This window comes from Thermobia domestica, chromosome 6 (assembly GCF_964235325.1).
Source record: "Thermobia domestica chromosome 6, izTheDome1.hap1.1, whole genome shotgun sequence".
Taxonomy (NCBI): domain Eukaryota; kingdom Metazoa; phylum Arthropoda; class Insecta; order Zygentoma; family Lepismatidae; genus Thermobia; species Thermobia domestica.
In genome coordinates, this window is record NC_137459.1 from 273,003,058 (window position 1) to 273,026,198 (window position 23,141).

Sequence of the window (23,141 nt, forward strand, 5' to 3'; positions counted from 1 at the left end):
CCGTACCTCCCTCGAAAGAGGAGAGACAAGTTGATGTAGCCGAGACCATTCATTTGTTGGATGCGGACAGGATTGCTACATTTAATTATTTCACGGGCTTCGCTATGCACCGACTGGTTAACCATCCTAGGTAGTCTACGACCTTCACTCGCCAAGACCACACGACTGAATGACAAATTGCCGACAGAGTCGAAGAAATTCACTTCTTTCCCCAAACCAAAGGGAAGTTTTCCTCCATAAAAGGGATGGCGGGGGTGAGGTCAGAGTATGTTTCACAAATTTTCCTCTCTGCAGCAAGAATCGTGTAGCTATGAGCACATTCCCCTTCGCTCCATCTACATCCGCAGAGTACGAACGGCCTGCCAGGTAGGACCAGTTCCCTCTAGAGAAATCAGTTTCTTGGGCATGAGCGAACAGTAAAAGAAAGTTATACGAGTAATTGCAGTACATTTTGGGGTCCCTTCGTTCCGTAATGGTTTGCGTAAACGCAACGCAAATTTTGTGTTTGACAGTATTTTACGAGAATTGGCAGAGCTTTATTATTACTTGTTTCATTATTTGCGTTACGATGCGAAGGCTCTTACAGACTGAGCCCCCTTCATTTGCTAATCGCCTCTTTCAACCTTCTTCATTGCTAGCATAATTCCCATTTACTCTGGTGAGTAGTGTGACAACCTATCCAAAGCATAGGTGTAACTGGAAGGAAACGAGGCTCCCTAGCAAGTACTCATTATTCCAAAGAGGAAGAGCTATTATTATTATTATTATTATTATTATTATTATTATTATTATTATTATTATTATTATTATTATTATTATTATTATTAATGTACAGGTGTCATGAAGGGTTAGTGGTAGCCCAAGCCAGCAAACCAGTATATACGCCACTGATGATAGTGGAGTGTGAAACATTTACATAGTTCTCTCTCTGTCTTTCTCCCTCTCTCTCTCTCTCTCTCTCTCTCTCTCTATATATATATATATATATATATATATGTATGTATGTATGTATATATATATAGTCATATTTGTTGCATACCGCCACCTCATCTGATGTCACTTTAAGCACTGCACAGGAGTTTTGGTAATAGCATGAAATCATAATGCTTGATGTGCCTTTCAGTCTTTCATTCTCTCTTTTGTCTATTGGCTAAACCGCCTGGTCGTGAGTGTAACACAATTAAACACTAAACGTAACTTTCCCCTTTCTCTTCTGTAACAAAAGCCGGAGCGCAGCTATAAGCTACGTCACTGGAGGGAAGGAACTTATTCGATTGTCTTACACGCTAGGATAAGCTGACCCTCATTATTCTGGAAAGTCTGCAGAAAGGATCGACCTCTGCTCTTTACTTGAAGGCGAGCAGGAAGTGCGAAATGTACAGAAGCAAGCAATGAATTTTCGAAGGATTATTTTTGCTAATAGGTCATCAATACAAACTTATTACGAAGAAAAAATAAAATATTCTCTTAACGCACTTTACAATTGAATAATATCACCTGAATTTAATAACACCTAATGTGTGTACATATTTTTTTTTATTATTTTTATTTCTTTATATATATTTTTTAAACGAAAGAATGAATAATTCACGAATTATATTTTAAATTACTTTACCCTTGAAATATTGCTGTGAATGCAATCTTGTAAAGCCAGAGACAAATATGTAATTGTTACAATTGTAATTCAAATAAATCGTATACAATTTCAGTAAGTAGAGAACCGTAAAATCTCAAAAAAAATAAAATAAAATAAATAAAATAAAATAAAAAATAAAATAAAATATAATAATAATAATAATAATAATAATAATAATAATAATAATAATAATAATAATAATAATAATAATAATAATAATAATAATAATAAATAAAATTTCAATTTTTACAAATAAATACATATAAATTAATTTCTATTGTTTTTGCTAGATTGACGATCAGAATTTCGTGAGCTTGAGCCAATTGCTAAGTAGTAGGTTTATGACGAAAAAATACTCAAAGGGGATTCAGGAAATTCAGTCCGAGCTAGATTTACCTGCCGAATTAAGAAGAAAGTAAATATTTAACAAAAGTTTTCTTTCTTGTTTTCTTGTTTCCTTTTAAATTGAAGTTAATTTAGAATTTTATGTGATTTTACTTACAAAAATCGTTTTGTATGTATGAAATATGGCGTGTTCCCATTTGGGAACATTGGCGGTTTGTGCTTTTAACATTTTTAAATATATATTATTACATGAGCTTAGTATTTTATTATTTGAGTCTAAAGTGATAATGAATTTTGAGTATATAGACGTATTTGTTGTGAAGAAAAATGCGAGCTGTTTTGAATGCAATGTAATACAACAGCACACAATATATAATGAAATATAATGAACTGGAAATTCAATACAATTTTATTGTTTCTATAGCAATGCAATGGTCATTTTACATTGAATCATTGCCATGATATTTAGGTAAGCAATGGATGTGAATTCTTTTCTTGCATTTGAAACACTGCAACAAGCATTTTTTCACATAAGGCACGTCTTCGATCACATTGCATTATGAAATGTCCATCAGTTTCCCTACGTAATGCAGAAATTGTTCTTGGTCCTGGTCTTGATGTGGCTCTCATCTTCTGGCGCATAAGGGTCATTGCCACTTCTCTTCTGTACTCAAGGTGCTCACTTTCATCACTGTCATGTAGTTCCCGATGCATAAGTCACCTAAGTATCGCAACAATATTGAAGTTATTAGAAAATAGGTTCCACCAACACTTTTCGCAGCGAAGTTTAGGGCGGTAATTTAACAATAATTTGTCAAAAACATCGAGGCATATATATAACCAAAGTGAAATTCAATTTGTCCACAGATTTCTGTAGGGTTACTTCCTCCAACATGATATCACTTATGTCTTCTTCTATGAGGCGACCATCTTCATCTGGAGAAATTTTATATAAATCTACGTCGTCTTCGAAGACACCCTGTACTTCAGACTCAATAAGAATCATAAAATTTTTTACGGCATCTTGTAGGTTGCGGAAAGCTTTGTTAGACATAATTGTATACTACACTCATTCACTATCACGAATTCCGGCTGAAGAAAAGAGCACCTTTGGTAAATGCACTAGCACCACACGAGTTACTAACAGAATTATTCTATTTTCCAAAAAGTGTATAGTAAATCACAAATAAATTTATTTTCTAAAAATATCTCTGTTCTTATTTTTGTTGGTACTGAAAGCAATATATAACGTCGACAAGAATAGCAAACACTACCGTACTACATTTAGTAATGAAGGCAGCATTGTTGAAGTTATGTCACCCTTTTTGACTTGAAAGTTCCAAGATCCTTCATCGTCTCTAGCTCCATAATGTAAACCGCAACTGCCAATGTTCCCATTTGGGAACATGGAAGAATAAATGTATGTTACTCCCCTTCTTTTAACTTTATACAAATACAATGGTATTTATTATAAGGATTGATGTTCATCAGTTGATATTTCAGAAATTTTCACGAAAAATAGTAATTTGACACGAATTAGAAATCCTTTAGTAGAGGTATGGCAAGAGTGCCAAAATAGTAAAATTCATTATTTTCAAAAAATCTTTAAAATGTTTCAACAACAAAATATTTCAGCTAAAATAAATTATTCAACCTTCCTGCATTATAAAAGGCCAAATTTCGTTCATATTGTTAGTTTACGACCTCTGAACAGGATTTCTAAAAGCATGTTCCCAATTGAAACATTGGCAGGTAAACGGTTAAGTTCTACACTGTTAGTTCATCGAGATTACCCAGCAAATATAATGAAACTTACTTTGTGAGTCACTGAGTGAAGAGTTATGTTGTTTGATCTTACTATTTTCAAGATGTAAAGAAATAACACACCAATAAGACAAACGATAGAAGGAAAACACTTTCTTAAATCACATTAATCTATTTATTATATAAATATTATTTTACAGAAAACACTATTTAGGCAATTATAATTACATAAGTTTCGATCAGTCCTAAATACATGCAACCATACATCATCAGTTGCTTCCATAGCTCCTAAATTCACAGCCCAATGGAACAGATACTCGGCGGGTCATGCTGGTTGATTTGTTTGCTAGGTTCAAGTTGTATCCTTTCCTGGCTCTTTCTGCCATATGGGAAGCTGCACTTCCTTGACTAATGCAATGGAATTCAACCTGTAGAAACAAACAGAAACTTGTTATACTGCCTATATGCACACATAAGCAGAAATAGGAAAACAGGGTTTCAATCAAGAAACTCTATGTAACACACACACACACACACAAAAAAAAAAAAAAAAAAAAAGGAAAGAAAGAAGAAAAATAGATACCAAATCTAATCAGAAATTAGAAGCTGATCCAAAAATTGTGATACCAATTGGACACGTAAATCCCTTACAAAAGCAATGTAATATTTCACATGGCTCAAATTTTGATACGATGTTCAACCATCCCATAGGTACTCATGGAGTATAAACGTTTCTCAGGTAAGCAACACAGTTTCTGACAGAGCTCAACGTTCGTGAAATATTCAAACAACGTTCCAGATATCCACAAGCTGTCTTTGGATGTCTAAAGGATTTTGCCTCCCTTACAGTATGTCATCACACATAAGTTGAAAGGTACGTACAATATTCGTAAGCTCTGATCTGGTAAATAAAGGTCCTAGTTAACTTCCTTTTGTATATATACCGTTTATAGGGTGGTCCTTTTTTTCGACTTCTGAAGTTTTTTGAGTCTTACTCCGTAAAATGGTTCTATATCATACCAAAGTAACCTATGAGAAAAGTTAGCTCAATTGAATAATATTAATAGTGCACAAGCTACCTCAAGTTTTCAGTGCATTTACAATATATAATATGAGGTAAAGATACCTTGTATGGTTAGAACGGCTAGAGTAAGTGACACCATATCCTGAATACAGGTAATGAAGATAAAACTGATTCTGTTACTGTATAGTACTATCATAGTGGCCATCTTGAAGTCCGCCTTTTTTTGATTCAGACCCACAATAATTAATAGGAATGGGTCATGACATGTTTGGGGGTACTTTTCACAAGAAACACACGTCTATCTCAATTTATTTCTTATCAATTAATAGTTATTACCTTCGTAATATCTACTTATTAACTTACAATTGCTTTTCCAAACTTACAAGGTACCTCTGCCTCACATTGTATACTGTAAGTGCAGTCAAAACTTGAGGTCGCTTGTGGTACCATTTAATATCATTCCATTGAGCTAAGTTTTTTCATGGGTTACCTTGGGCTGATATAGAACCTTTTTAGGGGATGAGGCTCAAAGAAACTTGTAAGTCGAAAAATAAGGACCAGCCTAATATATATACGAGACATCTTGCATGTAGACTGAGATATTATCCCTCTATATCAACTGCCTTCTACGTTCGATATTTCTGACTGAGGTTCTCCTAACAATGCTTACATACAGGGTGGTAAGATAATACACAGACAAACTGAAAGAGATGATAATAGATATGAAATTAAGTAAAAATATCTAATGAACATTGGTCGAAAGCGGCACTATTTTCATATGATATGCGTTGAAAAGCAGACGATTGCGCTGATATAACGCCAAATATCTCATGAACAAGGAAAGATATCGCTGTCGGGTCAGAAGATTACACAGAAAGTCGCATTTGACAAATGCAGTGTTGTATAGATGGTAGCAAAACGATCGCTCCGCAACAGAAATCCCCACAGATGGGAAATATGGGTGTGTGAATTTCTCGTGTGTTGTAGGATCCCCATATCGCGGCGACCGCTCAGCTTCCGTCTATCAACACTGTGTTTGTGGGGTGCGAGTTTCTGTGTAATCATTTGACCCGACAGCGATATATTTTCGCATTCAAGAGACATTCGGTATTATATCAGTGCTATCACTGGTTTCCCAACATCTCACACGCGAAAACAGTCTCTATTTCGACCCTATTCATTAAGCATTTTGGGCTTAATTTCATACCTGCTATCACCTTCTTCAGGTTGTTTGTGTGTTATCTTTTCATCCTGTATATGGAAAGAAACTCTGATTTTATATCCTCTTGTATTTCTTCTTTTTTTGAACTTCGTCCAATATAGCTCAACTCGCTAGTAAAAAGCTCTGAACGGCTTAAGCGTACCAACCAACGATTTTTAAGTTGGGAAATATGTGGAAAATAATTGTGAGTCTCATTGTCGTTGTTGCTACTAGTTTTCTTGACTAGAGTCCGCTACTTCTTTCAATTAAGTTGTTTCGAAATTGTCTCCTAGACAATGGTTGAACGCCACACATTTAACATCATCTAGTTTCCTCAATGTTCACTTATCAAAGTATTGACCATACCCAGTGCAAGTTGATTTTGGTAATATCACAGGAACTGGTAGATCAAGACGGCTATAGCGTTGTCAATAACATTTCTAATAATTCAAAAGTTCTTTTTTTTTTCTTTTTTTTTTTCTTGACAGTCATATGAACCTTAACAAGTGTACATATCTTAGCAATATTAATAAGAAATTCTTAGGATCTCGACAAAAGTTCAAATGTGAAAATAGCTAAAAGTTTATGGTCTATAGCTGGTTCATGACTGTTACTTAACAAAAACTCACACCATTTTTTCATTTGTCTTTAACTTAACTGACTTTAAAAACAATACGCACTTTTAAGAAAAACTTTAACTTAGGATTTAAAACATGTTCTTATGTTTCAATGTATAATACTACTAATATGCACGTCATTAATAAACTGAAAACAATATATCAAAAATTAGCTAACTTCAGTTTGAGATTCCTATTCTTACCTCTCTCTGTGATTCTTCGGTTGGACGACATGATGATCTACAGGTTGGAAGATATTGCTTTGAGAAGCACACTTCATCTCCTCTCCTTACTATCTTCGTTTCATGTTTAGAGCAGCTTTCTTGAGGACTGCTTGTGGAATAAAATTCATTTGACTCAGAGCCGTATGACTCGTGTCTACGAGATGAGGAAGCTTGAGATCGAGATTGGAAAACAGCATTAGTATAGACTACTTGTTTCTCGATGCACCTTTGTGGTCTTCCAGCTTGAGACTGAGATGGATCTTCACCACGTCTTGAGCAAAAACCATCCTGAACAATGTAAGAATCGGCAAGAGTCTGTGGATGTCTTACGATGCAGTTTGATGGAACAGTAAAGTCTGTGGCTGGTTCATTGTCAAAGGTTCCACACAACCCTAAGACACTGCTTCGGTACGAGTCGCCAGGCTGTAATACAGAAAAAGTGGTGAACATAGTGATAAACATGTGAAACTGAAGTTACAATTTAAAATAATGTATAGTATTGAGTATATAGTTGCTAAAAAAAAGCGTGTAAGTTTTCCTATAAATTTTTCTTTGTCAATAATCTCTAAAGAAATTTACCATTTTAAAAGAGTTTTTTTTTTTTTTTTTTTTTTTTTTGTAACTTATAGAGAGTTGTATTTTCTATATGACTACGAAAAGAGCTACAATTTTAGTCAATTTTTCAATTTGTTTCTGCGTTATTGACAAAAGAAAATGTACATAGATTGAAAAATTCAATTTTGGTGGACTGTAGCTTATAGTTTCTAAATACTTTCTGCTTCTGTTACACAAAAATCCTGTCTCTTTTTCTGTTACACATTAAAGAATATAGTACCAGTCTGTAGAATAATGTGTCACACTAGAAAAATCTTCATGAATTATATTTTTTCTCGGGGAATATAATTATCTGTGTAGAAGTATTGAGCTCTAATATATATATATATATATATATATATTTACAAATGACTTAAAAATTGGCTTTTCGTATAGAATCAAAGTATGTGGAACTTTAGAAAAAATGTGGCTTCCTCTCGAAATGTGAATTTTATCTATTTACTTATTAGATGTATGGTAGTAACTGCTAAATTTTATAACCGAATTTCAGTTATTAAGAAATGTTCCCCATAAATTATTTATCTCACTTTCGGGTTCTGCTTATATATATAAGCATTAACAAATTTTAATATCAACCTACCCTTATCTTAATCTGTTGGCCATTACATACAACTTCCAAATCATACTGTGGTGACTTGACAACTGCAGCTCCATCAGGTGATGCATAAATTTCAACCAAATTCTCATCCTCATCTTTGTTTCCGACAGTATAAACCTTTTGAGTAGACAGAGGTATTTGCTGATCGTTCACAAGGACATTAACACTGTTGGATCCTTTGGCTTGACCACTTGGTTTCACCTCAACTACAGTTCTATTTCCAAGATAAATTCTTACACCCTAAAATGACAATGTCAATGTTAGTATAACTTACATCTATGAAATGAGTATTTTCTTACCAACGTTATCATGCATTTAATAAGATGAAAAATAATAAACAAGAGGTTAAAACTCTTTTTTCTTTTCGTATCAAGGTACTGCAAAAGAGGTCTTGAGACTAACCTATCTCAATCATCATTATTAAGTTCCAATTTTCTTATTGTAAATAGATTATCATCCACTATTTATGAGGCCGTGAATAATAAAACATTCATCAAACATTAGTAAAAAGTATCTGCAGTTTATTTTCCTTTAACATTAATCTAGTGAAATCATTTTATTATCTCCAAACAGTGAAATCATTATTAGTATCTCCAAACTCGACTTTAAGTAAAAATGGAAATTTTTAATTCATTAGATTAGTTTTTCTTCCTTATAATACATACATTGCAGAAATTATCTTGGTTTAATTAATAACGCAACATTAAAGTAAATCTTAATTAACATAAACTATTCTATCAATAAAGGAATGAGGAAAAGTTACGTTTTAACAACACTGCCAAATACGTACCTTTTAGCTATTTTTGTTTGTATAAAATTTGCTTTAAATAAAACTAAGAAATTTTCGCACTTTTTTACTAAGAAAAACGTTAAGATACATTAATAAAATATTTCGAAAGTAAGTGTTATTGAAAAATGCATTAATTGCTAGAGTAATAATGAATAAATATTTTTATCACATTTAAAAGTAAAAAATTTTGAACACTACGTGAGAAAATAATTTTATTTTTATCATAAATACGTAATATTCATTTTCTTTGCATCTGAATATCTTAATTTACCTTCTTTACCCTTTTTATATAACAAATATCTAGAAATCACTAATGAATTTTGATGTTTACTAAGACGTTCCATGAAATTCTCGATATCGACTTAAGTTAACATTATTTTTACCTTTTGGCTTTGCCCAACTGTCTTTCCAAGGACAGCAACCTGATAGTCTTGATAACTGGGGGTTGGTTGTGTCAGCATCAACACGTGCCAGCAGTTGCCGCCTAACCTAGCTTCATACTCCTTGTTATCAAAGGTGGAAACAAAATCTGGTTGTACTGAACATTCAGCTAAAATGAAACAGAAGGGAAACTATTCAGTTTTGTTTCTTTTCCAGATCAAATCACACTACATTGGAGTTTGTATGGTGCCTTTATTTCAGTTTGGTGTATTAACATAAAGTAATCCATATATATTTCGTAGATTTTTATTAGCACTAATACTTGTATGAAATACTGCAGAATTTTAAATTAAGATATTCGTTTTGTTTACTTGATATTTTGTGAGACGCACTAAATTTATTGACTCACATCATTGTGATAAGCAACGGTTCTACAAACTCACGAGATCCAGCGTTTGTAGCTGATCACCGTGGTGTTTTCCGCGTGTTTACAATCATTTTATAGTTTCAGATAGCATTGGAATGGCTTCTTCAGCATATATGAGATAGTGACTTAGAGGTTAGCATTTTCCATGCAGAAGACACTGGTCCGATTCCAGGTGAAGTACTGTACATGTGATTCTCATCCCACTTTAAACTGTAGGTCTACGTTTTCAGTAGCCTTGGAACTAAAATTATAAAAAAACAATTATTTTTCCAACTAATCTATTCTAATATTATATGTTTGGAAGGGATAATGGCTCAGTGGTAAAGCATTCAAAAATGTTGCTAGGTGTGCCTAGTTTGATCCTCGACCAAGTGAGTTTGTGCTGCGCCAGATCGTGTCCGCAGGATCTCTCGGAGTTTCCCCATTTCCTCCCACATACTCATTCCACCAATTATTTCATAGCAGTTCACTTTCGTTAATCATCTGTCTTCTTTAGCTTACAGGTAAACATCATGGGACGTTAAAGATGTTATTTTTCAATATTACATAAAACTCTAAACAAGTATGTTTAATTTTATAACTAACTAACTCTATGGCTTATGGAACCCGGAGGTTCAATGCTGCGTTCACAACAGCTCTCCACTGACTTCTATCCTTAGTCAACTGGATTCAGTTTCTACTTTGCATCACTATTTCTGCGAGATCCATCTTAATATTGCCCTCTTATCTGCGCCTAGGTCTTCCTAATGGTCGTTTTTCGATTGGTCTTCCAGTAGACTTTGAAAGCGTTTCTACTTTATTCCATCCTAGCTATATGACCTGCCCACCTAAGCCTCCTAAATTTGGTGACTCTAACAACGTTTGGTAAATCGTATAAATTATGTAGTTCTTCGTTATGAAGTTTCCGCCATTCCCCATTCCTGTTCATCTTGGGTCCGAATATTAGTCTCAGGATCTTGTTCTCAAACACTAATTTTATTGAAATAATAATAATAATAATAATAATAATAATAATAATAATAATAATAATAATAATAATAATAATAATAATAATAATAATAATAATAATAATAATAATACTGGACTAATTTCAATGAAATCTACACTAAGATTTCTACGAAACCTTAGGATGGTTACGGACAATTTATCATTACGCTTTGATTCCAAATGCTGACCAATAGTATGAAAGATAGAGAGAAAGGGCATGAAAAATGCCTCATTATTTACGTTTAAATCTCTTAATTTCTTTACTTTTTCTTGAAATAGAGAGGTAATTTAGATCAATTTACTTTGGAGAAATGGGTGTCCGGACCTCTAGTGAATTCCAACTTGCTTTCACAAGCTTCCTTTATCGGAAACCAAAGAATTATGACGTTCCAAATATTTTCCATTCATTTTGTAAGTTATCAGGCAAAGAACGGGCACTTTAAGTAATAGAAACTAAAACGTCGTTTGAGAAAGATGAAAATAGTCTAAAAGTACGAATTAAATAAACACAAGAAAGATTGTCTTGAATTTAATATTTTCTTCTTAAAAAATTATAAAAACACAAATATATATTTAGTAAGATAATATAGACTAGTATTTATCGTTCAATTTGAAATGACAAACACAACCGATTGTATTTTTTATCTTTTAAATCAAGTGTTAAGTAGACAGCAATAAAATATAATTTCTATATATTACTTTTAGGAATGAAAAGGCTTGAAATTGGGATTCACAAAAGGTGCATATTTATAAAATGAGCTATTACTTACGATTAGGTTCCATAGCCAGTCTCTCAGCAAAATATTTACCCCAGCTATTGTCTTGAGGGGTAGAAGCCCAGTAGAAATATGGAAGTTGGTCAGCAATAAAAGAGAAATCGGAATCCATGTTTGGTGTTTGTAAAGAAACATTGATTGTCCTGAAACTTGGCTCAACTTTCACCTCTCCCTTAATTTGGCCGTTTGGATTGTTCACAATAATTGACTCCTCGACGAAATATGGAGGAACTGAATAGGCAGCCATCTGATAGACCTTATATGTGTAGTTCTTAAGAGAACTTGAAACCTGTGGAAAAGATTCAATATTTACATAATTATTGCTTAAAGCAAAATAACTCTAGAGTAACCATAAAATAGAACATTCTATCAATTCGTCTGCCTGTCAAGGTGGACAGGTTGCTTTTAACATTCGTTACATTAATTTATTGCTTCGACAACCATTTTCTTTTTAAATGCGGCTGGATAATCACCTCACTAATTAATCTTTTTTCGGATTTTGTTATTTAAGTTTGTATTAACCAGAGTTTACTAACCTTTTTTCTCATTTCTTAAAAAAAAAAAAAAATATAAACAGCCAAATTGATTTTAATTACTTCGATAGTTTCGTTAATAGCTACTTAAGGAGCATATTGCATAAATTTTCAAGAAACTAGTCTTATTAATTTTGTTGGATATTTATCTACAGAAGTTTTATCTACTCTATTGTGTTGCGTTGGGGATTTTCTGTTAATTTTCCCGCCTTACCATGATTAATCAATATAACTTTAGGAAAAGTAAAGAGGTCATATTACAGCAACAATGAAAAGTATGAGAAAGATACATAGAGTATTGGTTGGTTTGCGTACATGAGAAAAAGTCTGCCTAGTCCGAAGAAATATGAGAGGATTACGTAAAGCTAGATCTGAGGAAGAAGATGCACAATAACCATCCTGATTAGTTTGGCACAAGAGGGCCTCTATTGCTTTTTTTTTTTTCTGAAACGTTGATGGTTGGTTCTACAACAAAGTGATCAACTTGTACACAGGACCGATTTAAGGGGTCATATCAACATTCCAGGTTCCACAAAAATGCATCCAATATATTTGTCTTAATAAAAGTTACTGTCCCAGCACTTGCTTGGGGTAAAGAACAAAGTCAGAAAAAATCTCAGTGAAAAAGGGAACCACCAAAGTTGAATTTGAGTTTTCAACATTATCTTCTGACTAATTTCCGGAGTAGTAAAGTACCGGGTGTCTCACTTAAAACCAGTACGCCACACTTCCTTTCTGGCGTTCATAAATAATTGGTATTGGCCTCCCTGCTTGTCAGGTTAATATAGTTGGTTACACTGAAATGTCACATTACTTCTAGGGAAACATCATTGTCGAGTTCGACAGTTTAAAAGTAATCGTAGTGGAAGTGTCGTGGAGATATGGTGCAATTAGCAATTCAACGCTGAATTGATAATTTTATACATAAACAGGTTCCACTGAAGAGACTAAAGAAATGTTTGTGGCAAAATACCTTTGGTATCAAGCCCCCCACAAGCAGTAAAATTCCAAATCTGTACAAAAGAAAAAAAAGAAGAACTACAGAATCCATTGGAAATGTAATGAAGAATAAGCATCCGATATAAACTGGACACATTTGCTATAAACCGAAAGCTTCAAATAGGCAACATAACGTGTAATAATATAGTAATACATACATGCTTTCTAAGTCTGTAACTCTGCGATATTTGTATATGAAGTAATGTAAAATGCCTTTTGCGTGAAATATAGGTAGATAGAGTCGTGCCGGTTTTATGTGAGACACCCTGTATTTAAGATAGCCTGAACATACGTAAAGATGACTCGTTTAAATTCTTTACAATTTTCGTCCTTGTAGAAATTGTATATTAGTGTTTAGTTCTACACCAAATATGAATACTGTTGAATATTTTACCTTGTCATACGTGATCTGGAACTTCAAGTGATTGGGTTGCCTAAGACGACCTAAAACAGCTTGACAAATTGGTGATGGTTCACGTTGCTGTTGTCGTTGATGTTGTTGTTGTTGTTGTTGTTGTTCCTTACACTGTTGAACAGTAGGAGATTCACGGAATTCTTCCTTGATTTCTTCAGAGTGCTTCAGTTCAGCCTAGTAAAACGATAACAAACATCGTAGAAACAATACTGTACGTACATACTGTAAATACAAGCATTCATGGACAGATAAAACAGAATGCTCGCCCAAACGTGAAAAATTACTCACCAAAGTGGGCAGTTAGACGTAAGTAGGGCACAAAGTCAATTCTAAATCACACAGACGACATGTATTCTCTACGGTTTACATATTAACATATAAATTGCCATAAGGAATATTGTATCTTGTCATGGATATACACCTTTATTGTGTAATTCTATTATAGTAACTTCTGTGAATTAAAATATAGTTTTGATTTTTTTCATTGATAGCACCTCAATTTTCTCAAAATTATAGATTTCTTAATTTATTCATAATTCTGTATATCACAAATTATATATTAATGCATCTCACTTTAGTTTTTTTAAGTGTGTGTGTGTGTTTGTATCTATGTGTGTCATTCGTTTGGCAAATTCGTTACTTGTTAAACTATAAATTATTCAGCTCTAGCAGAATAATATGTGCTATTCTAAAAATCTAGATTTTTTTCTTTTTGTAATCTAAATACATTTTCCGTGAAATTATTTACCTTTACGTTAATTTGTGCTTCTGATTGGCAGTTTTGTCCGTATCTGATGTTGGCATTTAAAGTAGCTCTTTCATTCTCTTCTGTTGGCTCAAACTCAGGCTCAAGTGGAACTCTTGTCTGTGCTGATAGGCAAACCTATAATACAAATACCAAGCGACAAATTATTTCTTTGTTTCAATCAATAAAATGCTTAGTAATATTCTCTTTCATGTTCAAAGAATAAGCCAAGAAATACAAACCATTTCTTTCCAGGATGAATATATCTTTACAGCGTCCACAGGTAAACTCAGGATCACTAATAATCGTGATAATGAATTTTTAAATGTCCATTAAGTCAAGTACATACGATTTAAGTGCGAGTAACTTATGTTAACGCCTACCATAAGACCCAAAAATGAATCTCGAGAATCGCCAATCACAAAGCAAAGAGGTTCAGTTATAGTATTCACCTAAAAATTTAATTGGAGAATAGATGTGACTAAAATGAGTTTCACATTATACTTAACAACGCAAACAAGCAAAATGTTTGTCAAATAATAATAATAATAATAATAATAATAATAATAATAATAATAATAATAATAATAATAATAATAATAATAATAATAATAATAATAATAATAATAATAGTAATAGTAATATTGACGTTAATACAGTCTAACATGTTTTCTAAAGAGAATAGCTTACTTGAGCTGATGGTGAGCCATGTTGACTGTTCTTAGCCAAGAATGCTAGAACATTACTCTTCTCGTCAACATCGCTGGTGGCAACGGCAACTGTTCCAACGTAAGAGACAGGCTGTTGTCCCTGGAACACTACTGCTACATCAATGGAGTGAGCAACGCCACCTAGAAATATAAGTCTTAATATTAAACCACTTTCAACTATTACCCTAGAGCATTTCAACTTTGTATAGATTACTAAAGTTTAGCCTCACGAAACAAATAATAGAGTTAAATCATTTTCTGGTGTTAAATAATAAATCATTTCATACCGGAATTAATTAACTAACTATAATTATGTTAATAGATTCTGACATTTTATTAATTTAAAATATAGTGCTCTTTTAGGTGACATTAACAACTAATATAGACTATCGTTTTCCATGATTTGTTGTTCTTCAAATAAACTATACGTATTTGTTTTACACTGATGTTGCTATTCTATTAATATTTACGTTGAAACTACCTGGAAATACTTTTTGCAAGATATTCTTAATGTATAAAGTACATTTTCAGAACATAGTTAACTCTGTTTAAGCAATAGTTTGGTGGCAAACATAACCTTAATATTTCCTTAAATCTTTTTGTTATAAAAGACTAGCAAATACTCCCACGTGTTACTATGAGAAATAATTTGTCCTTTCTTCTACATTTTTCATATAGAATTTGTATAAACTCAAAGTCTTGCACAAAATTCGAATGTCTCGTACAAGCTTCTTAGAAAAATACTCAGTGGCGCCGATTCTAGGTGACTGAAGTGGTCTCCCGAAGTTTTCTTGGGAACTCCAGAATATGGATATAATTGTTTAGATCATCATTTGGATATCTAAAAACGCAGCACACATACTTGAACGACCAACAAAGTTATGCCGAAATCAACACCACTGAAAGGACCCCACCCCTTCTTCTTCCATTCTATGCCAAACATCTAAAAGCGATGAAACATGTGTTAGATGAGAAGTCTCAACATCAAATTTCGTCTCTCTAATTTTAACGGATTCCAAAATAAGGACATCCTACTATGGTAATTGTAATTCCACTCATTATTTCCTTCCCACCTCATTTTCTTACCTTCAAAGTCAAACTCAAAACACGCTGAAATATGTATCTTATTATTTTCATAACCTTAAGAGATTACGAGCTATGAGTTCTTATTACAATAAGTACAATCCCTACCCTTTTCAATTTCCACCCTTTTTGCTTCTTTTATACATCAGATATTAAAAACTCTGAAACATATATCTAATTATTTTAAATGAGATGTCCAAATATATAGTTTTATCTCCAAAACCTTAAGAGATACCGAGATATGGGCATCTTATAATAATTGTAATCCCACCCCTTTTCGTTCTCTCTCCTTTTCTCCCTGCTAGATCAAGTATATTTAAAAGAAACCTCTAAAACACAAATTTAATGTCTAATCTTCAGAGATTCCGAGATATGTACACTTTAATACAGGACGTTTCAAAAAGAATCATCCGGTTTAAAGTGTAAATAGCATTCATATTGTACAAGACAGACACTTCAGATTAATTTTATATCATAAAGCTAATCATGAAGTTGTTATTTATTTTACATATCAAATCATAGGCCCCCCTTGGAATGCATGGCATATGTCCATACGGTAGTCAAATTCGTCCCAAACTTTTGCTGTCATTTCTGGATCCACTGCCTCCACAGCTGCTTTTATGCGTTTCCGCAGTTCAACTATTGTAGTTGGAAGGGAAAACACATAAACAAAGTCCTTTATAAACTCTCACAAGAAAAAATCGCACTCAATGAGGTCCGGCGATCTAAGAGGACAATGATGTAAATCTCAAGCTTCCGGCTACATGCGGCCAATCCATCGTTGCGGAAGGTGATTGTTCAAATATTATCGAACTTCCAGCCTCCAATGTGATGGTGCCCCGTTCTGCTGAAAAATGAAGTCATCCGAATCGGTCTACAACCGTGGGAAAGGCAGTTTTCAAACATAGAGATACGATATTCCCGCGACAGTATTCTCTTGGAAAAAAAGAAAATGGCCTTACAACTTTTCCAAAGAAATTGCACAAAAAAATATTTACTTCGGGAGAATCTCTCCTGCCGTGAAATTGTTTATACCATCATTTAATACCCTAAGGGGTGGGAGTTTTAACGGAACAGTAGATGCTAAGGTATTGTCGGAAAATTCACGCTAATCAGTTGTGATGGACTGACACTTCACGAAGTGTATAACGAAAAATGATTTCTGCTGTACAGTCACTATTCTGGTAAACCTTAAAGTAACCAGTGAATGAAGTGCACTACTACAATCTACTGGCAATCGCGTAAAACTTGTGATTTTTTAAAAAATTTCCGACCGATCATTGTTGGTTCAAAACGGGTAAAAATCTGTGTAACTATGATTGTTTGAAATCTGATGACTCTTTTCGAAACACACTGTATAATAATTGCCACCCCTATTTCCCGCTTCCACTTTGAATTTCCAAATACCATTCCTTAGTGGTGCCTTACGTCACAAATCATATGCACTCTCTAAATTTCAAGTTTCTAGCTTAAGCAGTTTGGCCTGGGTCATTTGGTCAGTCATTCACGACTTATTCTTTTATATTGAGAGATATGTTGTGAAATTACTTAATTTAACCGTGTATAAATTTACTAACTTGTTGTTTTCTCCTTTTAATTTAAAACACATTGAATATGGCTTTTTATAATATTAATATTTAAAAAAAATCCCACTAATCTCCTTATCAAAAGACAAATAGCAAGTTTGAAATATATAATGATGGACCATGCGCGTTACATTGTCATTATTATTTTCTTTTACAGTGATAACTGCAAATCAAAGTCGTGCAAATAATGCGTTTATAATGTAATATTGACCACCTATAATAAGTAAATTTTAAAAAATGTACTTACTGTTCATGTCTCTCAAAGACCTTTGGAGGAATTCTCGTTGTCTTCGGAAGTTAGCAGGTGCAGTTGACGAAGGAATTGGAGACGGTAATTCTGAGTTTGACATTTCATTGGATTCACCCTGTTGTGACTGTTTAGCTTGTTGCTTTGTCCGACGTAACGAATAGCCACTGTTCTCCTGTTCATAACTCTCTTCATCTTCATCTTCTTCACTTCTAGGATTGTTAGAATCTTCGGACTGCTTCTCTGTTAACATAAAACCTTTAATAGTACGATAAAATTTATATATATTTTTTAATCTTTCTTAAGCTTCATAGAACAGACATTTTCAATTACTTTTGCATACAAATAAGGAACAAGTGAATTGGAATGAATAATAACGGAGTTAATTTTATTTGGACTTTGAACTTCCGAGAAGTCATTTTATATTCTACAAAATTTTCTAGTTTCAGTAATCAATATTTCTTAAGATATGATAAGCAATTAGTACCAAGTGTACAAAACTGAATTATTTTCTATTTGTTAATCGCTTGAGAATAAAGGATAACATTTTTCTCTTTATGATCCTTGATATGTTAGGTTTAAGGTATTTTATTCTCTTTTGTGCCAATTTCGTAACCAAAACTTTAATGGTACCTGAATAGAATGCTTTATATTTTAAGAAACTTTAGTTCTTAAGATACAGCAATGCATCATGAAGTAAAAATAAAACATTTAAATAATAAAATGAAAATTTAAACGTAAATATAAAATCTAACCATCAATTAAAATTATTAGTTAATACTGGTATCTGTTTAAACATACTCAAAATGTTAGAACAGTTATTAATTATCTACCGATTAAGTTGAATTTTAAGAGTCTTTTTTTTTTTTCAAATAAATTTAACGAGCATTAAAATCAACTCTGTTCCTGGTTCTCAAAAGTTAACTATATTAACTTCTATATAATTTTAACTAGTTTTATCGTAATGATGATAATGTGTATATTAGCCTACTCTTTCCTTAAGATAATAATAATAATAATAATAATAATAATAATAATAATAATAATAATAATAATAATAATAATAATAATAATAATAATAATAATAATAATAACATACCGTAGTTCACAGAGAGGGAAACTGAGTTTGCCGATGACTTGGGACCGTCAAAGTACAAGCTGATGTTCTTTGTGTTTATGTCGCATTGAGCCCAGTGGAAGTTCAAGAAAGAAATGAGATCATGTTCTTGAGTCCATTTTGACCATGTTTGAGATGCTGCCCATGGTTGTTCAGAATAATATTCAAATCTAAAAGCGAGACCAGTTGAATCCTTTCCATATGTTTCCTCCCACTGAATAAGTTACAACAAAGAAAATAATATTAGTATTTAATGTATAAGATATATTAAATATGAAATAATTATTAAATCTGTTGTGAGATGGAAAATTGTGACATCATGTATTTTTCAATATAGAGTTATGAACATTTCTGTACACTTCGTACTCAATAATTAGAATAATAAGTAATCTAAAGTTCTATTTCTAACTAATTTGTTTGAATAATTGTCTAAACAATTACTGTTTCAAATAAATGAGTGAATTTTCATGAGTTAGGAACCCTTAAGCAAATTATTTCATAAAATTTTTCAAATTGAAATATTACATATTTCACCTCATCACAGAAACACATTGCTTGCTAATTTAAGTTATTGACACTAACAAACAGGTAAAATTAGTTCTCTTTTTTATCAATTTGTATATTATTCCTGTAAAATGTAATACCTAACATTTTACTCGAAAATAATACACTTCTAGGATAAATGATGTTACTAGTTCTTTGGCATTAAGAAGTATTTCTGCTACAAAATCTCTTATTCACTTCTTGGTTAGAATGTGTTGTTTCACGATTACAAAAAATACAACTTAATTACCTCTTCAGGCTCTTCCTCTACTTGTACGCTCTCACTATTTTCATCCAAACTAGCTGGAGTCAACTTCGTTAAGCTATGGGCAGATGTATATGGATAAGTGCTATACCGGTAAATGAGTGTTTCTTCATTTGGTTCAGCAGGGGCAACACTTGCGTTGACAGAACCATCATTAATATCAACCTGAACTTGAGCTTTGAGTGGAAGATGCAAGTGGTTTATTTTCTCCAATCCTGCAATGTATCTAGCCTTTGTGAATGGAGTGAAGAAGCTGACCTTTGATTCAGTCTGGGAAGAATACCTAGAAGAAGTGAATAACATATCGCTAAATATTATAGCTGTATTTTGATTTTAAAAAAATCAAACAAGTTGTTTCCACAGTTTTCTCATTTTATTCATATAGTTACTTTTGTAATTGATTGTAAGCTTTAATTTAGCACAAAGTATATTTAAAACGACAAGTTTACAGAAGAAATGTTACCAAATAGCATACATCAATATAAATATGTCAACTGTATAATCTGGAAGTAATTACTTACAGGAAGCGGATCTTAGCATCAGCAGAAACTGAATCAGGTACTCTGATCCTGTTGCCGTTCGATAGACTTGGAGAAGGCCTTGCGGAAACACTTCCTTGAATGGAGAGGACAGTAGGAGTCTTCACTGAGATTACAACAGGTAAGCCAGTTGCAGATGGGTGAGCTATTTTCATACTGTACTGGTCGTAGAACTTAGTGTACTGGATCTTCTTGCCTGAACGCAATATATTTTCAATTCTGCTGGCAACTGTAATGAAATTTATTATTACGTATTTTAATGTAGTCTAGTACAAATCTATTGTCTCTAAGCGTACTGATACGATAGTCAGTTTTTATAACAATAAAGTTTAAAAGTAAGATGTACAAAATACTTTATGATATCGTTATGTTAAAAATAGCTTCAAAGAAAGTATGCTTATGGAAGATTCAAGTAACATAACATTACATAGATTTAATTATATATTGTTCTAAATTATTCAAGCTATGCAATAAAATGAGTCTTTTAAAATGATATTACATGCCACTCCCAAATTCTCTTTCTTGAAAGTTTCTTGTTTAGATAAATGCAATCAAACTTGTCAAAGAGAACAAATACACGCACAGATATATATTCAAAGATTTGCTTACTCTGAGGAAGCTTCGTGATGGCTTCGTTGTCCAAGTTAAAGACTCTTTGAGCACCTAACATCTTTACTTCGAAGTTAAATTCGGCGTCTTCGGGGTCCCTTGGTCTCATGTTCAACAATTCAGCAATCTTAGCTGGATTCCAATCTTTTCTGGATCCATTTCCACCCTTTCCACCTTTTCCATCTTTTCCATCTTTTCCACCTTTTCCACCTTTTCCACCTTTTCTATCTTCGTCTTCAGAGCTGTCAGTATCCTCCTCAAACTTCTCAAATATAGCGTTTAGCAAATCATCGACGCGTGAACTAACTGCAGCAACCTAGAAAATAAAAGTAAAATCAATCAAATATACCCAAATAAGTAGAAACTTTGAATACTCCATAGACCATAGAGATACATACAAGAGAGAGGAGGGAGGGAAAATACACAATAAAGAAATAGAAAAGTATTTTCCTAAGGCGGTACTAAACTTTTGAAACAGTGTTTGCTTTCCATTTTACTTGCGAAATTTCGTTATGGTGTGTCTAATTACAAAATTGAGAGTCATTGTTTGTATGGAATTGTGAATCATTTATTCCAATCATCTTGATCAGTATTTTGTTATTTAAAACAATCTAATAATTTTCTTGACACATTAAATATGCTTATCGAAATAATAATAATAATAATAATAATAATAATAATAATAATAATAATAATAATAATAATAATAATAATAATAATAATAATAAATCTGATCACGCAATAAAACTACAGTAGAGAACAATGGTGATTCCTCTTACTGTTTATATTTCATCAATTCTTCTACCAACATCCACTTGCATTTATTATTAATCTTCTTCGGCCTAAAGTAGTACCAACAAAATATTGTATTTTATCAAATTAAACTACTTCTATGTAATTTATGTATAGCATAGAAACAGAATAAATAGAATGAACTTTTCAATTACTCGAATAGCTTCATCCTTGTATCCTCCCAAATTCTGAATCAATTGGTAGGTGAATCCCTGAGGTATAGCATTGTCTGGGCTTCCAATCCATGCTAGCATCTGCTCGTAGCCGAGATTAGTTTCTTCAACCAAGAAATCTCGTAGGTAGTTACGCGACATTTGTAATGCAAAAGGTTCGTTGTCTTCCAACAGGTGAACAGCTGCAGACGCCTTCTTTGCGCTGAAATGATAGAATATAATCAAGAGAATAAACGAAACAGAAATAACCATCTAAATGCTTTAGCTATTAATCTATTTAAGTACTTGTAAAAACTTTCTTGAAAGATATCAAAATGCATGTAGCAGTTATGATTCTTGAAAGGATTTCTGTACACAAAACATGACATGCTCAGAATGTGTGTGTTTTTCTATATGGTGTTGAAATATTTTGTATTGAGATTATTTTAATACAAAATACTGATATAATATTCTGAAACTTATCACGAAAACTTAAAAATCAGAAACTTAACATTTTACAAGAAAGCAATGGCAGACCCGCAGTACGATCAAACTGTTAGTAAGAAAACGATCATTAAGTTCAGATTTATAGCTACAACTTATGTCTGACAATCGTTATATCTAAGCACTTAAAATATCTGATAGATGATCTAATGGCCCGGATTTAACTACTGTTATAGAAAACAGTATACATTTTCCCTTTTTGTAATATAAAGCTCAATGCTGAAACATAAGGGTACTAGGAATTACCATTTATTACCAATTTATTATAATTATTTACGAAGTATTCTAAATTTTCTTTTAATTTAATCTAATTTTTATGAAACATTGAGCTAAAATTTTAGGAGGGCCTTAAGTCCTTTTGTATACAGATCAGAGTTAATGATTTAAAAATTCTACTGTGTATTAAATTTATTAAGATTTTATGTTCACTAAATACAAAAGTTTCACATAATTATCAAAGGCAAAGTGCTGTAACCGAAAGAATGAACCCTATATTTGAAAAATCATGAAGTGATTCACGTTGTTCTTCCCTAAATAGAAAAGAATAAAAAATTACCTCTTCTGTACAAACTCAATGGGAAAAAGTCTTGTTTCATTTTTACTTTAGTCCTAGTTAGTAATTTATGAACAACCAAATAAAACTGATGAAAATACACCAGCAAAATTATTCTGATTTGCATACCAGCAACATCTGTCTAAATTATTTTTGCCTCTTGATCACTACTTCTCTTCAAGATCGTATAAGACTGAAATCACTTTAAAATACTAACACATTGTTCCTTCGTTGCTATATGGTTAGCACATGCATGTTCAGTGCAGAAGGCCTGCGTTCAATTTCTGGTGGTAGCTCATGTTGTTCAGTTTCCACGTTAAGCTGTAGGGCCATGTCTCACATAGCACTGGTACTGGAACGTAGG

General features: G+C 32.7%; 1 protein-coding gene across 2 annotated transcripts in view; it reads right to left on the reverse strand.

Moving 5' to 3' along the window:
* Nucleotides 1-3,897: 3,897 nt before the first annotated feature.
* Nucleotides 3,898-23,141, reverse strand: part of LOC145688495 (vitellogenin-like) — a 32,386-nt gene continuing 13,142 nt past the window's right edge. The window contains exons 8-21 of one of the 2 annotated variants that reach the window (XM_081762824.1): nt 21,724-21,943; nt 20,777-21,092; nt 20,150-20,396; nt 19,614-19,911; nt 18,803-19,034; nt 17,704-17,946; nt 14,768-14,928; nt 14,081-14,215; nt 13,312-13,506; nt 11,380-11,674; nt 9,198-9,364; nt 8,007-8,264; nt 6,791-7,234; nt 3,898-4,173 (exon numbers count right to left, since the gene is read on the reverse strand). In XM_081762824.1, coding sequence (XP_081618950.1) covers nt 4,015-4,173; nt 6,791-7,234; nt 8,007-8,264; nt 9,198-9,364; nt 11,380-11,674; nt 13,312-13,506; nt 14,081-14,215; nt 14,768-14,928; nt 17,704-17,946; nt 18,803-19,034; nt 19,614-19,911; nt 20,150-20,396; nt 20,777-21,092; nt 21,724-21,943 — 3,370 coding nt within the window. In that variant the 3' untranslated portion in view covers nt 3,898-4,014. Of the gene's footprint in view, nt 4,174-6,790; nt 7,235-8,006; nt 8,265-9,197; nt 9,365-11,379; nt 11,675-13,311; nt 13,507-14,080; nt 14,216-14,767; nt 14,929-17,703; nt 17,962-18,802; nt 19,035-19,613; nt 19,912-20,149; nt 20,397-20,776; nt 21,093-21,723; nt 21,944-23,141 lie in introns of both variants that reach the window. The other variant, XM_081762823.1, reaches the window with a different exon arrangement.